We start from the raw sequence: 18,727 nt of genomic DNA on the forward strand, positions 1-18,727 counted from the left end.
TATTTACACTTAATTTGCAACATATGCATTCTGGCTTATCTGCTGTAATCAGTTGAGTAGTCACGTTTATTAAGGTTTTATAGGAAACTTTGGGGGGGTTTGTTTTGATATGGAATATTCTAAGTAATTTTCCCCCAATTCTTCTCTTGCACCCTAGGGAGAATTACTGTTGCACCACTCATTGGTGCCCTCACCATGTGTCAGTGTGGGGTGGGATCAGCATTGTTCTGTGGGTGACACAACACAGATGCAGTGTCTCTATTCCCCTCCATGACCCGTTTTCTTTCTCATTTCTCAAGTTAGAGGAGAAATCCCCTTTAACCTTGCTGATGTTGTCCCAGACCAAAGAGCGAGTAGTAGGTCTTGATTTCTTGTGACACTTTCTTCATTTCCTTTAATTGTCTTCTTTGTAATTTCTTTCATATGAAACATCAACAAATGCCTCTAGAATGGATGCTACTAAAAGCACCTATTACATGTTTTTCATTAACTTCTTTGAAATATGTTTTCGCTTTTTCTCATTTCTTAAGTTTGGGCTGTGTAATTTTCTAGCATGTGCCCCTGAGCTAGTTATTTAGCTACTCTAAAGCTCCCCCTTTCTTGTGAAATGGAGATGCTCATATCCCATAAGATGGTTGAAAGGGAAAAAAGGGTTAATCTCGATGTAAGGTACCCACATGGTGACTGGCACAATGCAAGTGCTCAGTAAATGCAACCTCCTTTTCTTTTCCTTCTCAGGCTCCAAATGAAGAAATTTGTGGGTAAAGAGTGGTTAATTTCAAAGACAGCTGATATTCTGTTGATGTCACTTTATGGAAATAGGCAGGAAGAAAGAATAAGACACTTGAAAAGAATAGGAAAGTTGGACCTAAAAATGTTTGAAGAGTTGACTTTTTAAAAAATATATATGTTATATTCACTAGTAAACTTGCAAAGTGGAGTTTATTGAAAATTGTTTAAGTCTGGAGAAGTGAACAGATTTGTGGGTCAAAAGAAAGAAGGAAATACCTTCTAAGACAGCATGCTTGGCTGAAAACTGATCTCTGAACAAAGGAAATTGATTGGCACAGATGATCCCAGTTGGAGTTAAAAAAATAAATAAAACAAAATACCAAAGGAGGGCTTTGAGAGGGAAAGAAGATACAGGTGAGATGAAGCTGATTGATGGATTGAGATTCTGATACACATAGATAGTTGTATGATTAATGAAGGTAGTATGTGTTTGGAAATACTGAGTAGAGATTTAGAGAAGAATTTAAAAAGCCGAAAACAGGTTTCAATGGAATCTAAATTCTCTTTATCTTAAAAATTTTTAAATGAAGTAAGCATGTGACTAATAAGTAGGTAATATTTCAGGGTGAGAGTAACTGATTGTAATAGGTAGCTTAGTTTTGAAAGGGAATCTTAGCGGCTTTCATTGTAGGATTCTAGGTACAGAGGAACATTTACTAAATCATAGCTTTTTTGTTATTTTTAGTGTTAGAGCAGACGTGAAATGAGCCTCTTAAATGTAGCTTAAATACAGTAAATAAATAATACATGTTGATAAATAAATACTAGCCCATGCCAGGAATAGAAAAAAAAAATTTGAACTGGTATTTTAAGTGTCAAAGGAACTTTAGGCATTATAGAATGCAGTTTTCTTAATTCCCACTTAAGAAAATGAAAAGAGAAAAAAAGTCACCAATTTCAAGCAGAGATTCTGTTTCTTTTTCCCTTCCTTCATTTCCTCCCTTCCTTCCTTTTGAGTTTCCTTCTTCTCTCCTCCTCCTTCTACAGTCCACGGATATTAAGTGCCTGCTTTGTGCTACATGCTGTGGATACAAGGGGCAATAAAATTTATGTGGATTTTTTCTTTTTAGACTTTACCTTTTGGTAGTTAATAAACTTGGGTGTGTGATATTTACAATGTATTTGACCTACTGAGTGTCAAAAACCTGTGAAGCCGTGATGGAAGCCGTTCTGTTTCAGAACTGCACTTGGGATGTCCCTGCTTCTGCCTGGGTCAAGTGTGTTTGTGTGCAGTTTTCAGCAGCCTCCACAGCCAGCATCTAACTTGGCCGTATTCCCCCAGGTTCCAGTGGCATGTGCTGGCAGAGTGCTGGGTGCAGACTTCTGCCCAAACCTGGAGGAGCCAGACCAGAGGCTGGAAGTCCAGGTTGGAGTCTTACTGTTTTATCAGTTGGGGGTGGTGTGACAGTAACAGTGGTCTCTGAAGGCCGTGCAGATACATCAGATGCCATCAGGAGACAGGCAACTGCTGAGACAGGTATAACAGAGGGCCCAGTGTAGCATCTGTGCAGCAAAAAGTCCTTTTCAGGATAAGTTGTATGTAACTAGAGATCATTCATTTACTCAGTCAAGAAATCAAGACTTAGTATGTACTGCAGTGAATAAGAACGTGGTTTCTGAAGGCTGGCCACCTAGGTTGACACAGTTGCTGTGAGATCTTTGGCAAGTCACTCAACCTAACTGGGCTTTAGCTTTCTCATCTATGAAATGGAGATTTCCCACACTAGGTGAATGAGGATTAAATGTTCTAACACATGCCTAACAGTTAGCACAGCACCTGGCACATAACAGGCACTCAGGAAATCTTAGCTCTCATCTTTTCAAATCATCATTATCGAGTGCTAAGAATGATGCTAGGCTCTGGGGACACCTGGGGAACCAGTCATGTTTCCTGCATTGTGGTCTCCCAGCTCAGGAGAATGGAAGCCGTTCAGCTGGGCGCTGTATTAGAAAAATAGAATTTAATGATAAGTAGCTTCCTTCTTCATGGATTGGGAGATATGTCCTCTGGTGTAATATTAAGTTTATTTACAAAGTACATTTTTCATGAAAGTACTGACTTGGAATTCGTTGTGTGGTCTTGAGAAATTAGGAACGGTGTGGTGTATTGCAGATTAAAAATATAAATATGACATCCTGGCCAAAGGTCTATCTCCACTTCCAGGTACCTGTTAATAGTTATGGAATGTGTGCGCCAAAGATGCAAAGATGGAGGCTGAAGTTTCAATGTGGATGGCACCCCCTTGCATGGGCAAACCCATACTATTTTTTAGGGCCTCTATTTGGCGTCATTTTCTAAATTTTAAGACCTAGGGGCTGAGCATAGTGAGCTCAGTGTTAAAACATTTTTTTAAACTGATTTAGACACCCCAAATAAGAAAAGAGAATAGTTTAAAAAAATTGACTTCACAGTGGGCGTGATGGCAGAAGTGGTGGTCGGAGGAGGTTTCAGTTTTTATGATACTCTGAAGGGGACACCATCTCTTGCGCACCTGCTCCTGGCCTAGGGAAGAGCACCTGAGCTCAGCGGTGCCACAAGCTGGTACTGTCTGGGCGACATATGGCTATGATACTACAGAAAAGCAAGTGTGGCACGTATGAGGCATGATCATGCATTTCCCAGTTTTAGAAAGCGCACAGCTTGTGTGTGACACATATGCAGAGTGATGGAAGACTTTTTGTGAAGAGTAGTCTGATCCTTGACCCCTTTGGGTAGGACGAGTGATGTTCTTCAAACACGTCACCTGGAATGGTCTGTCATGGGTGGTTGTTGGAAAATCTGTTTTTGAACCTTGAGTTATGGAGCAAAGAGCGATGGGTTTTGCAGATGTGGGTGCGTGAAATAATACTGAAGGAGACCAATGGAGCACTTTGCTTCCACATACCAAGGGAGAAAATGTGTACTTACATGTTGAAGTGAAACCGTGGTTATAGGTAGCTAAACAGATTGTGGAGTTGACAATTCAGCGAGGGCCTTGCAAAGAAGACCAAGTTACTGGGCAAAGAAAAGAAAGTGCTCATTTTATTGGATTCCTCATATTGCAACAGCATTTTGGTGGACTGAGTGGAAAAGATGAATATGTGAAAAGATAGTCAACTACAAAGCATTGGTGAATTAACTGGGACCCACTTGAACCATTTCTCTCTCTCTTTTCTCCTCTTCTTTTCTAATTATGGCTTCCATACATTTTAATAATATCTGGTACATACTCATATTATGTCCGTCATAATAAAGTTGACACTTAATATATTCTTCACCAGCTAACAGTTCCAGGAGTAGCTTAGAGTCTGTTCATTTTTGCCATGGCATGTGCATTCTGGTCTTTTTTTCTTTTTTTTTTTCCTATCAGGTGAGCCATTTCTTATTTTTTAGTCCAACTCTGCACTCCGGGGAACTCATCATAGGACTTGCCAGCGTCGTTTACTTTTCCTTCTTGGATCTCAGACTTCCCCCCAGGGCCAGGCATTATAACCATGAGAGGATTTTATGTTTGGCCTCTTGATTCTGAGAATAATCTCTTGTACACCTCGATTTAGGAGCTCTGGCTTGTTTATATCCTTTCCTGTGAAGGATTTTCATTTAGACACACAGTACCCATATCTGGTTTACTTTTGTATTTTTACCTGACAGGAATTCTCAGGACTGATGGAGCCCCTTCCTCTTCTTACCTTCTTTCTTTTAACCCTTTCCTTTTAATCCTTAAAATTTCAGATGACTTAGCAACTTTATCATTTAATAATCCCAAGATCCCTGACACTCTTCCATGAATAGATCCTTGGTTTTGAATGACTGTCATTGTTGAAGTCTGAGCATGACTTGACTTTTGCAAGGGCATCTGCTGTCTTTTTTGTGTTAATATACCTGATTTAGAAAAGTAGCTGGAAATCCAGACTTTGATTTACTGTCTTCACTTTCTTGATTTTCTTCAGTGCCTTTTGAAGTACATATGAAACTGTACTTTCTTTAGCTCTGGAGGTTAACTGATGCATAGGCTCCCAAAATTGTCCTCTTATATAATTATTTTATGGGAACTTGTTATTCTAGTTTAGACCTCCCTTAATTGCTGTTAAATATTTTATTTTGTTTTATTTATTTTTATAAATTTATTTATTTTTGGCTGCATTGGGTCTTTGTTGCTGCGCGTGGGCTTTCTCTAGTTGCGGTGAGCCAGGGCTACTCTTTGCTGCGGTGCATGGGCTTCTCGTGACGGTGGCTTCTCTTGTTGCGGAGCGCGGGCTTCAGTAGCTGTGGCACACGGGTTTCAGTAGTTGTGGCTCTCAGGCTCTAGAGCGCAGGCTTCAGTAGTTGTGGCTCACGGGCTCAGTTGCTCCGCGGCATGTGGGATCTTTCCACACCGGGGCTTGAACCTGTGTCCCCTGCATTGGCAGGCAGATTCTCAACCACTGCACCACCCGGGAAGTCCCAAATATTTTATTTTTAATCATAAAAGTGACTGTTTTCGTCTCACTGTGCCTCATCGTGTGTTGTTACAGTTAGCCTAGCACAGTTCCTTTCCTGGTTGGGAATTCAAGATGTGGGGTTTGACTTGGTATTTTTCACCACTAAAGTGCTTAGAAAATTAGAGTAAATAATGAACCAATATTTCAGTACCCGATTAGACACAATTTACTGTGATGTTTCATAAACCACAGACTCCTTTCTTCTATGAATGCGTGAAGGATCACTTTTTTTTCCCCAGACGTACTGGGGTGCAAATGTAAATTTCCATAAAATTTAAATGAGGTGCTTCCTGTAATTAATGAACAATTGTCGCTGCTGTCTAGTCTACATTGTAATTAACCATGATCAGGCTTGTTTAGTGATGACACTGTTCCTGTAATAATTTGACAAGCTACTGTGAATTTGCCAGGTTATTAAACAACCTGCAGCATTCACTTACAGAATCACAGGGACGGCGGCGGCTGCTAGTTAAATGCAGCATAAGGGCGAAGCAGAGCTGCCCATTGAAGTCTATCAATCACCACGAACAGGTTTACATTCCTGTGATTTGGAAGAAGTTAATTAATTTTGTATGGGTTGTCTTGAAAACTTTTTATTACATGGTAAACCTAATGGGGCAAAACTGGTCATTTTTGTGAACTCATAATGAAGCTAACCAATTTTCTATATTGTTATCATCTATACGGACACCCGGAAGCTGAGGTTTCCCCCTTCCCACCCTGTTAAATAGATGTAGTATTTTAAACAACAACAGCAACAAGCTGTTCCCTCCCCAGATTTATTCCCAGCATCTCTCAAATACAAGTTTACTTTTTTATTGAGTGTGTGTGTTAGGAAGAGCAGATGACCTTGTGCCAAGCACAGTCCTGTCACAGGGAGAGGGAGCCATCCAAGGGGACTGGTAGCCATGTCCATAGTCACTAGCGCACCCGCCGGCCTGAGCCCCCCTTAAGGTTAAGAACTGTTCAAAACGTTACTGTCTAGTTACTGTGGTGTCTTTCATTCAGATTCTGTTTATTGACTAAACCACAAGGATTCCTGCCCAAAGTACCAGGCGGTCTATGCTTGACTGATTTTGATTTTCTAACATCAGCCCTGGGGTTTATTTGAAAAATGTACATACACTGCAGCTTTAACAAGTCAAGTGACTGCATGTTTTTGACCATGGAGTCGAGTATATCTGAAGATCATTAAATTTAGAGGGGAAAGGAGGGGTGGAGAATAAGTGTAGTAGTCATTGTACCATTGCAAAGAGAGAGAGAGTGTGGGTGTGTGTGTGACACATGGTTTTTGTCTTTTCATCTTCTCCAAGAGCCAGAAAGTTTCCTGCCGTTCTCTTTCCAGCTATTGACAAATGATTGCCAGATGTGAGATCTTTGCAGTGCTCTTTCCCTCAGCAAACCTGCAGCGATGGGATATTTGATTCTCCCTTGCCCATTTCATCTCCTTTCCACATCTGCCAGGGACACACAAGCAATACATCCCTACATGAGAGTTTAAAGTTTATTCAGCTCCTTTTTCCCCTCCGATAAAATGTGTTTGGAGACAACACAATGAGGTCCATATGACTTTCGCCCAACTTCACTGTATGAAATTAGTTGTTTATTTTACTTATCTACCTCTCAGTAATTGAACGATTTCATTTTAGTTTCGGTCCATGGAAAATTTGATGCAACTCTGGGAATGCTAAGAGTTTCCTATTGTTGTCTGCTTGCTGCAAGTATACCATCATCACAACTTCTCTCTGATTGTCTCAATTCTGATAAAAACTAGACTGGTGGTTTCTATGGACTTCCTAGGAAAGCAGTTTTAATAAACAACTGTCAAAATACTAAGTGTAGCATGTCTGGTAAAATTCAGTAGTCATTTAAGATCTAAAAAGCCATCCATGAGGGAGAAAATTCAACTTGTTTGGCTTGATTAGTTTACCTTGTATTTGTGTCCATTGTCAAAGCTGTTATGGATAAGGTCCTAGTTTTAATCCCAAATAGCTTATAAAAGAGAATGTATAGTGAGTTTTGAAGGTATCTGAAATTAGCCTGCGTAGGCCACACGCATAATCATTAACATGCATGGAAGCCTTTTGCATCTGCTTGGAATCTGTATTGATACTGATTTTTTTTCCTCATTTTAGTTTACAAATATTTTCCAAAGTGCTCTTATAGCTTATGTTCATACTATAGGGTGGGCTGACACAGGTGGCCTTTCAGTTTTCCTATTACACTTTTTGGCAAACGAAAAGGCCCCTTACTCCCTGAATAAGATCAGCATTTTAATTTTTTTAACATTTAAAAAATAATCCATAAAATGTCTGCCACATGTTCCCTAGTTGATGGAAATGTTTTCCAAATTAGACTGTAGTATTGGATTCTTACTGTAAAAGTGCTAGCGTGTTTACTATTTCTGCTACCCTCTTAGCTACCTGTCATTATACAAATTTATTTTTTTGTGTGTGAAACTCAAATGATGAATGTAAGATAATTACTATTTATGAATTTCTGAGGAAATTTTTTTTTTTTTTTTACTGTTAAGAAAGTAAATGGCTTTGCCCGTGTGAGACTCAAAACAGGAAAAATGTGGTCTTTCATTCTGTTCTTTTAAAAAAAAATAACAAAGCAACAACAAACAAAACCTAACAAGAACAAAAACAAAAAGCCAACAGCCCCTGAAAAGAAGAAATCCTACTTAAGCCTAGGAAAAAGAGGTCAGCCAAACTCATGAAGATGTATACATGTAATGTCTGTTACTTTTTGTCTGTCAATTAGATTATACCCTAGTAAAGCTTAACAGAGAATAACGGGCACAACTGCTTACCACAAGTTGCCAAAATGTTGCATGTTTCTGTGGGAAGTGTCTATTGAACAGGAGAGAAAATAATCGTACTTGAAGAAACTGTTCACTCTTAGAAAACAAGGCGGTGATCCTGATGGGGGGGTAAGTTTAAACAACAACCCCCAACACAAAATTACCATGACCAACAAGGATCCCTGTGGAAAAACTGATGTTTTTGATGTCCTTCGACGGTGCCTGAGGACTGACACCAGGCCAGGCCCTCAGTGGATGCCAGTGTCTGGGAAGGTGGAAGCGAAGAGTGCTTTCACAAGACAGAAAGGTTAGGAGCTCCTGTGGCGGCACCAGGTCCCTTCAGGTTTAGGTCACGTCTTGGGACTTGCTGTCGCTAACGCATTTGCTGGTCTCTTGTGCCTTCCTGCCTTTTCCTCTACATGGTTAGAGCCTGGGAGGCAGAGAGGTGCTAAGCAGTGGAGGTGCCATCCAGCCCGAGTGCCTAGGGAACATCCTTCAGAGGACGACCTGTCACCAGCCGTCAAAGAAGAGAGTGGCTTTGTGGTCTCTGAACATCTGGCCGTGCTGCACAGGAAGCTGAGGGGGTGTCATTAATTGTGATGAAATAATTTAAACCATCAGGAATAAATGAGGCTGTTAAGCTAAGTTCAGATTCCATTTGCCATGCACATGTGTCTAGCAGCCTGTGTGCAGTTAAAAAAATTGAATTATATTAGCTCATGAGTAGAAGTGAAATAGATACTGTAAATGAAACAAGTTGCTGTGTGGTGATGACACAGTGTTGAACCACTTCATAGAGTTACAGTTTGTAGGATCAGTATATTGAGAGTGGTACAGTATTTAATGAATTTTTTAAAAAATATTTATTTATTTATTTGTTTTATTTTTGGCTGCATTGGGTCTTTGTTGCTGCGTGTGGGCTTTCTCTAGTTGCCGAGAGCGGGGGCTACTCTTCGTTGCAGAGCACGGGCTTCTCATTGCGGTGGCTTCTCTTGTCGCAGAGCACAGGTTCTAGGCGCACGGGCTTCAGGAGTTGTGGCACGTGAGCTCAGTAGTTGTGGCTCATGGGCTCTAGAGTGCAGGCGCAGTAGTTGTGGCTCACGGGCTTAGTTGCTCTACGGCATGTGGGATCTTCCTGGACCAGGGCTCGAACCCGTGTCCCCTGCATTGGCAGACGGATTCTTAACCACTGCACCACCAGGGAAGCCCCAGGAATTTTTATATAAAAGGATTCTTAAGGTATTGAGAGAGATAGTCATGACCAGTGGTTTATTGGAGCACAGAGAGGACGGATAGGTGGATGGGTATAAAAAAGCAAGCCTTTGGACCAAGGTGGTTGGGTGGACAGGGTGCTTAGTCTGCTAAGCCAGGCTGAATTGATGCACGGTGGACTTTTCCATAGATTCTGGCTTTGAGTCAGTATTGGGTGCCATTGCTCCGCCTACATGCTCCAGGCTGGAGAACGATTTCTCTCTGATGACCAACTTTGGGCGTCCCTTTGAGGCTTCCAGCACTTTGGGCACATCTGTGTTGTTTTCTTCAGAATGAAAACAACTCTCTTTGGTGATAGATGACTCCTCCAGCAGATGAACGTATTTTTAAGGCTTTGCATCATCAGTGAAGACTGATTTCAAGTGTAATTTTCAGGCACAGTGGAAAGAGGCAGTCTTCACTTCTTTACAAAGGCAAGACTGTCAGGTTGGAATGTCGGGACATCCCTGAGGTTTTGAGCACTAAACTGAGCAATGATGTGTAGGTTCCAAAGTACATTTCTAAAATAAAACTCATTCCTTTTATACATGAGCAGAGTCTTCAAATTTGAACTTTTATTTAAAAATAAACACAGGAATCTGAAAAATAAAATGAGGCTGTTTAGATACAGGAAGCATCTTTTAAAACCGTCGGAGAAGTCATCCCTCTAGTAGGTGGAGGCGATGGTCCAGAGCCCTGGCAAGCCTTGGACAAAAGACGTATCGCTAGCTGTGTCTTATCTCTCTTTGCCCTATCCATCCCCTTGCTACCTCATTGCCTTTCTCTCTCCCCTGTTGTGTAGCTCCTTTGTCTTTTCCATTTTCTCTTTTCCTTTATTCTCACTTATTTTTATCCTTTCTCTTTACAACCTGTTCTCATTCTTCCTCCTCCAAAGAAACGAACTGCAATTCTGTTTTCATTTATAGTGTTAGTTTTCCTGCTACTAGTTAAAAGATTAATATGCTCTTTTAAAAAAAATCATTTATTCATTTTTATTTTTGGCTGCATTGGGTCTTCGTTGCTGCACGTGGGCTCCCTCTAGTTGCGGTGAGCGGGGGCTACTCTTCGTCTTCGTTGTGGTGCGCGGGCTTCTCATTGTTGTGGCTTCTTTTGTTGCGGAGCGCGGGCTCTAGGCACGTGGGCTTCAGTAGTTGTGGCACGTGGGCTCAGTAGTTGTGGCATGTGGGCTCTAGAGCGCAGGCTCAGTAGCTGTGGCGCACGGGCTTAGTAGCTCCGTGGTATGTGGGATCTTCCCAGGCCAGGGCTCAAACCCGTGTCCCTTGCATTGGCAGGCGGGTTCTTAACCACTGTGCCACCAGGGAAGCCCTAGGTTGCATTTTAACTTAAACTTGTATATGACCATTGGTGGATTTTTTTAAGGAATGTGAATGAACCTTGATTAGCTTTTTTAAAAAGGAATGCAGACTACTCACTAAATTATCCCTTTACCTGGACACTTGAATGGAATTGTCTATGAAAGCCAGAAATTTGTGGTTCTGAGTCACCATCTTCCTTCTTCCTCAACATAGAAGGAAGATATTCAAATCAAAACACTTGCATTTCCTGATGTCTAATAGAGTAACCAGTAGTTAGGATAATGCTCCTTGTGTGTTTTGATCTTTGGATTTCATTTTAATTCATGTAATAAAGTAAGAAGACTTATACGTTCTTCAGATCTATCTTCTTCGCATTGTTGGAAGGATTGAAGGCGATGATGTGTGGGGGGGGCACTGTGCCTAGCACATTGCTAATAGTGATGTGACTGCATTATTGTTATTATATAAATGTATAAATTGTACTAGCATCTGTTGGCTAAGCAGGTAAAAATTAAGAATAAATTTTTCTCCTGAAAATTTCACACATCTCTACTATTTAAATGTTACTCACCTTTAAAAAGTTTTACAATTCTTCCCCCAAGAATAGGGAATGCAAGGTGAATGTGGGAAATTTTGAATAAGATACCTATGTTTTTCTTTCTTTACTTGGAAGAAATTACTGCATTCTGTAGAACATTTATTTGTTTCTCAAAACAAATAAGAAAATGATAGTATAGAAAACAAACTCATGGTTACCAAAGGGGAAACCTGGGCGGGGGATAAATCAGGAGTTTGGGATTAACATACACACTACTATATATAAAATAGATAATCAACAGGGACCTACTGTTTAGCACAGGGAACTCTACCCAATATTCTGTAATAACCTATTTGGGAAAAGAATCTGAAAAAGAATGGATATATGTATAGGTATAACTGAATCACTTTGCTGTACACCTGAAACTAACACAACATTGTAAATCAACTACACTCCATTGTAAGATAAAAGTTAAATTAAAAAAAAGAAAATGATGGTATACTCAGTAGTTGCTTGAAGGTTTCTCTTGCAGGTGTTTTAGTAAATACAGATAAAAGGCAGTTTCATGAACGTAAGTCCACCACCCCCACTCTACAACTTTTTATTTTGATGGTGTGTGAACTGGATGCCCCTACATTTTGGGGGACCTTCTTTATTCTTCTGCTGTTAATACTCTCACTGTCTGCTTAAGTAGTAGTAAATTCTGTGTCTTGAATTGTATATTTCAGGTACATTATAGATTAAATAAATGTTGGTTGAATGGCCTGAGAAGGGCATTTTGCATCCTGTCTCAGTACCACTGTTTCTATGAGAGGATATTATCTAGATTTCAGGTGGCCAGCTTAACCTAAGCTGTTCGTGTTGGGAACCATCAGTATTAACATAAGAAGCTTATTTTTACTTTATGTAAGTTCCTTTGTCATAATAGCTTCATAGATGCTTCATAGAGGGAGAAAGAAAAGACAAGAAAACACGGAAGTAATTTAATTCTTGGCTTCAGTAGAGAGAATTATGTGTTTGGGGGCGTGTGCATGTATATGGATTTTGTATATACATAACAACATATATCTCATTACATACATATCCACATATTTTCTTTGTTTACAAGAATAACTGGTGATGTTCTGTTGGAATATTTTGTTGGAGTTAGGCATAATATATAATTTACATTGAGAACACTTAGTCCCCTCTACCTCTACCCACAAAAGAAAGAAAAAACTTTTGTTTGGGTGGATAATGGAACCTCAGTTTGTGTGTGAGATTCTTTAGGACTCAGTATTTTTTTCATGTGGTTTCAAAATTTAAACCTGGAAATTATCTGAAGTTATATAATGTAATGTCTCCATCTTATAGATTTGGAAACTGAGGCCCAGAAGTTTTAAAAGCCTTGCCCCAAATTACATAGTTAGTAAAAATTCTCCATTTCTGACATCTGAAGAATGGAGTTACCCAAGAATATAAAGTTGTTACTCTTTAATGTTCAGTACATGCCAGTGGAGTTTCATGGAGTGTGGAAGCAGACCAAGTCCCCTTGAAATCATTGTTATTATAAAAACCATCTTTAAGTGCCTTTTTGGGATGGTACTGTGTTTGCATCCTATAAAAAGTGAGCTGAATAGACAGGGTCTCTGCCCTCTAGAAGTTTATAATCAAAAACAGATAATGTAGCTGACATCTGTTATTGTATTAAGATCCTACAAATAAACATTGATCAAATATATAAATAAAAGTTTTATATCAGAGACAAGTAAAAATCTGTTTGCTTGCCTGATACACCCCTACACTGAAACCATCCGTGGAAGTTGTAAAATGACTAAACTGGACTAATCCTGACACCAGGATATTCCTGTAGGTTGTTATTTTTTAAGGGTTTTCATGGAGTACTGGCATTACCATCATGTCACTGATAGCTTATTGTGAGTGGGTCTAGATTCAGAGATGTTGTTTTTATCTTTCTGGTTAAAGAATTGGAAAGAATTGAATTTTCCTCCCTCTATGGATTTTTCTCATTTCTGTGATACCTGCTATTGTAAACCAGCATTCTGGAGTGTACTTTACAAAAGGTGTCCAAGCCCCCCATGTTAGTAGAAATGATATGTTTTTAAAAATTAACAGCCTTTCCCCCCCTCTAAGTCACTAGAAAATGCATTAAAACAAATATAGGGGGCTTCCCTGGTGGCGCAGTGGTTGAGAGTCCGCCTGCCGATGCAGGGGACACGGGTTCGTGCCCCGGTCTGGGAAGATCCCACATGCCGTGGAGCGGCTGGGCCCGTGAGCCATGGTCACTGAGCCTGCGCATCCAGAGCCTGTGCTCCGCAACGGGAGAGGCCACAACAGTGAGAGGCCCGCGTACCGCAAAAAAAAAAAAAAAACAAATATAGGAGTTTAGGATTGATGCTGTAATGAGATGAACTTATATATCCAAAAGGCTTCAAAGGGAATATTGTAAGAAGAGGTAAGTTCACAACTTTGGAATGAGCAGATCTGGTTGTAAGTTTGAGTAAAGCTATACCAACTAAAATTAAGCATATAAAAGTTGGCAAGTGAGATAGGTATTGAGTTTGATCAGATATTTTCTTTCTGCATGCTTCAACTTTAATGCAAGGTATTTTAACAGTCACTTCAAAAATGAAGTGTGGGGAAACTAAAACAACAACATCGGGAAGTGTAAACATGAACCCATAACAAAGTTCAAGACATTAAAAAAATAGCTGTCCCTACCCTACTGTGGGTGTCTGTGTAAATTAAACCAATGTGGGTGCATAAATTAATTAGAAGCACAGTCACTGATATAAACCAAACTTATTTGGTACACTGATGAAATGAGCATTGTTTATAAGGTTATCTTGTTATTTAATCTCTTCTATATAAACCTGGCTAGTTAGAATTATGAAGTAATAATACGATTAATGTGATGATGGTATACTTTTTCTTAGTACAGGCCTGATCCTGTAGGCCTTTCTTGACTGGTGTTTGTGAATATAGAGGACCATAAGAACTGGAAATTTTAATTAGCAAGAATGTTCCTCCTTTCCCCCTCCAGTTGTGTGGGTTTTTTCTTTTTTTTTTAATCTCAGGATGTTCCCTGGATAGTTTATTCTTTTTGAACCATTAATCTACTGACCCCAGAAGAAGGAACTGCCTTTAGATATTATTTTCTCAAAACTGTGCAAAGTTCATTATGAGAGCTACCTGCTGTCTTCCAGCTATACTCTGGTGTGCCACTGGGTCTCAAATAAAGAGAAAGTTTTACTTACAAATGAAGCCGTTAGGAATTTCTTGAATAAACAAAGTTTTTTTTTCTTTGATGTGCAAAGGAATTTTGTTTATAACTATTAGTCATATAAGTCCATGTCTAACACATGCAAGGAACATTTGCTATCTTTTGTATGAAATGGAAAGTGCTCTTGTCAGCTAGAGAGTAGAAAACAGAAACACGTTTTAAAAAACCTAAACAGAATCCTAGTGCAAAAGAAAATTGTTAGTGTCATTATTTAGTATTTGATTCAGAACTTTTGCTTGGTATTTTTTACCCTTATTTACCCTGCCTACTTTCCTAGTTTGCCACCCGCCCCAGACTCCATGAAGCTGTTTTTTTTTACGTCTGCAAATGAAAACTTTGCATATGGGAAGTTAAATCAAAGCTGTGCACTTTATTGACCTTGCTCTCAGGTTGCTTACCTACTCCATGGCGTTCTTTTATTCTTTAACAGAACTTGACAGTGGTGTACAATAATTTAACTAAGGAATTGCAGGAAAAAAAAATGTCACAGGTAATTCCCTCTTGATTTATTTTTATGAATGGAGGCTGATGGCTTGTTGTTTCTATTTAATCTCATTTAGAGAATGGATTTAGAACAGGGTCCTTTTAGGATTATGCACAGGGCATTTAGGAATGTGTATCATAAAATCTTAATTGTGATTTCATTTTGCCCTAAATGGTTAGGATGTTTTTTTCCTTCTCTACTGGTATATGTTGATGTTAAACATTTCCAAATTGACAAATCAGCTATTTGGATATATTACTTTAAAGATTTTTGTCTTATCTTCATAGGAATGCAGCACATTTCCATTTCAACAGTGATTATGATGCCATGGCAGCATCCCCTGGCTGTTAGCAGAATATGTAGTATTTCTGTGGTTTTGTGAATCAGTAACCACTAGAAGATTTCAGACCCATCACCTATGAATGCTTTGTGCAGAGTTTGCTTAATGAGAGCAAATGTGGCGTAAGACAACCTCAACAGTACGTGTAAGGATACATTTTCACTGTTACACTTGGCTCTGTCCTGGATTATGCAACTTGGATTTTCAGTCACTGTAAAACTATGCAGATATATCTGATGGAGTTTGGGTCTGTTTCCTGGAAGCCTTTCAGGACAATACTTGTGAAACTAGTATTGAAATCAGGGGCTCTGCTGATCAGAGTCAGGCATATGGTGGGACATGATGCCTTCTGGGTTGAAGAGGTGACTAACAGTAGGCCGACTGTTCTTCTCTGCTTGCTTACTTGAGCTTGCTTCTCAGACCTGATGGGAAGCATGTTTCAAAGAGCTGAGAAGGCAGTATGGGCTACATGCCCTTTTTCTAGCTGAGAGTGATGCATATGGCCAGAGTATGTGAGAAGCTCTGGGGTATAGTCTGGGTCTCTGTTGAATAGAAGCCCTGGTTGGTAAAGTAAAGGGCTACAAGTTATACCCTTCAGAATTTTTCTGATGAGTATAGCTTCTCCATGGGCTGTCTATTCTATTGGGTGGAAAGATCTAGCCTTCCTAGTTTCTTTCCCTAAACATTTATCTTTTCCTTTTACTGTGAATTATGTCACTTTTCCTTCATTTTGATACAGTCAGATACTATGTTATCTTAGGCTCTTTGGGAAGATGACTTAACCTAGGTCCTCCTGCAAACAGATCCTGAGACAGTGCCTTTCATGAAGGTACTTAGTTCGGGTAGATCCCAGAGTAGGAGTGAAGGACCTGGGGAAACCAGTACAAAGATGAATTACTGAAGGACTACTGTTAATGGTGCTCATTCTCACTTGGGCCTTCAGAGGTACCTCATGAATATGTCTCCGCCCAAAATAAAAGGGGAAAGTGTTTACCCATTTGCTCTCATTCTCGGTTGAGCAGTGTGTCCCTGGGAGCATTAATTCTCCACACTTCTGATTTGTGCCTGTGCATCCTCCTCCAGGTTGTCAGGAATTGTGAAGCACACGGGGCAAACTCAGAGCAAGATGCTAATTAGCTACGAATGGGGGAAGTTGGTTGATGTGACTAGAACAGGTGGTGAGACAGGAAGGATTTTTGGTAGCTCAGGGGAGGACCCTGCTCTAGGGACTGATGCAGTGTTTTCAGGGTGGCTCTAAAACCTAGAGCCCTCTGGCGTATTGTCTGTGCCAAATCCCTCATTTGTTGTAGCATGCTTCTCAGGTGAGTTCAGGTGCTTTTACCTCCACTTTGTTGTTAGAAAGGAACGTTGACATTTTCCTAATAATTTCAGCATACCACTTGAAAAATTCCCCATTAGGACCAGAGTGATCTGGAATAGGTAATGCATTTCCCTATCATGGGCACAGTTCCATCACTTTATCCACATGGAAGCACAAACATTTATAGGCCTTATCTCAGTTATATACCATATCCTTGATTTTGGAATGGGGGAAAGTTGTTAACTGTTCAGCTACTCTTACTATTCTTCTGAAAAACAGTTATTTAGCAGAGTTCTTCCGAAAAACAGTTATTTAGCAGAATTCTTCCTCAGGGTGATTTGGCTCTTTCAGATCTTTAAACGTAGACTCAAATCCTCACCACCTTTTTCCAGATGGACCCAGGAACCCCAATAGGTATAGTTAATGCCTCTATTAAATTGTGATATCTGATAGATTAGTGAAGATTTAGAGAAGAGCATAAGGAAAGACAAAAAGGTAGTCCTCAGTGAAATCAAAACCGTACGCATGTCTTCAGTACTTAGAGACGGAAGAGACTGTTTCCCAAACCAACTTCTTAGAAGAGCAGCTGAGTTACACAGGTATTGTATGTGTTCTTTTATTGTAGTTATGGGTTTTTATTGGAGTCATGGTCCAAAAATGATAAGGCTAACTGTTGTCATGGATCATGCAGAGGGGATGAAACAACATCAAAGTTTCCTACCATCCACCCTAAGCTGCAGTTCAGATCTTTAACACCCTTCTCTTCTCATAAGTGGGTGGACTGATTTTAATCATTTCTTTGTTGTATCTGACATCTTTTCTTCCTGGATGTTCCTGTTTTTAAAGAAATACTTACTGCTTCTAAGGTTGATACTTTAAGGATGGTAGAGAAGAACACGTTCTCCATGTGGACAAGTAGATGGAAGGGCACTTTGCAAATGAAATGCATCACACAGGATCTGACATATAGTAATTCCCTCAATAAATTATTATTATTTTTTTAAAGATAATGGACAGGGACAGGAAAACCAGAGAGGCAGATTCTAATGTGAATATAATACAGAGCTGTTAGAACATCGTCAATCAATTGGGAGTTTTGTTATCCAGTGAGATGCTCTTCTGATTTGCTCTTTTGCTCCATTTCAGGACAGACAGTACTGTTTTAATCAAGAAAGAATTCAGAGTACTCTGTTAGGACTTTGTTTTTGTCTGAGGGAGTTGAACAGTTGGGTGACGTGAGGTTAAGATACCTTAGCACCTTGAGAGCACAGTACAGCCTGAAGGGTGTGATAGAATATACCATCTAGAGGATAAGGAGTTTTAGATGCTAAGGAAAATGATTTCCCTTTGTGGGCTCTTCAGGAACACTTTTCTATCTTGTGGTTGGTCGCTTTCAATGTATGGCAATTGCTTTCCATTATGATCCCAAGCTCCAATCAATAGGTACAATATTATGCAACTTATAGTTACATTATAACCAAAATATGTCAAATGTGGTTTCTGAGTGACTAATTTACAGTAAGTCTTCCTCAGTCCCTAAAGTGGATGTTATGACTAATTAGAACTCCCAGGGACAGAGGCATTTTTGTTATATGAAAAGTGTGTGTGATGGGGGCGTGGGGTGCAGGGTGTAGAGATAGGAGGAGCAGTAAACCAGTGTGTCAGCTTATTCACGTACAGATTGATCTCTCGGCATCTCCTTTGCATCCTCGTGGGTTGTTGTGAATTATCTGCTCACCCTGGGAGAGATGTGCTCTGAATTCTAATAACTTGAAATCTGCGAATCTATTAAAACCATATTTGTAGCGCTAAAAAAAATTGATATTCACTGGGCAGTTTGCCCAACAAGAGAAAGTCAAAGAGATTATACACTTATCCTAAGTAACAGCAACCACCCTGCCAATTCCTCCTTTGAAAGAATACAGCAGACCCAGATTATACATCTATGGGTAAGGGGAGACAAGAAAAGAACTCAATATATCAAAATCAGAAAGTAAATTCCACGATAATGGTTACAATAATGTTTCAAGATGTGATTTCAGCGTGGGCCTAGTCATGAACTAATCATAGCTTAGATGGGTTTAAAATTGTTTAAAGCACATCCTGAGGTTGTTAAATATGTTTACTCCTCTCCC

The 18,727-nt window shown here is 39.7% G+C and overlaps 1 protein-coding gene across 3 annotated transcripts in view; it reads left to right on the forward strand.

Moving 5' to 3' along the window:
• Positions 1-18,727, forward strand: part of BNC2 (basonuclin zinc finger protein 2) — a gene marked incomplete at its 3' end in the record, with an annotated part of 301,189 nt that overhangs the window by 51,731 nt on the left and 230,731 nt on the right. Inside the window, exon 3 of one of the 3 annotated variants that reach the window (XM_079706197.1) lies at positions 2,075-2,158. The exons of the other annotated variants lie outside the window; for them this stretch is intronic. Coding sequence (XP_079562323.1) covers positions 2,075-2,158 — 84 coding nt within the window. The remainder of the gene's footprint in view (positions 1-2,074; positions 2,159-18,727) is intronic. 3 annotated transcript variants of the gene reach the window in all.

Source organism: Hyperoodon ampullatus, assembly GCF_949752795.1.
Source record: "Hyperoodon ampullatus genome assembly, chromosome: 6".
Classification (NCBI taxonomy): Eukaryota; Metazoa; Chordata; class Mammalia; order Artiodactyla; family Ziphiidae; genus Hyperoodon; species Hyperoodon ampullatus.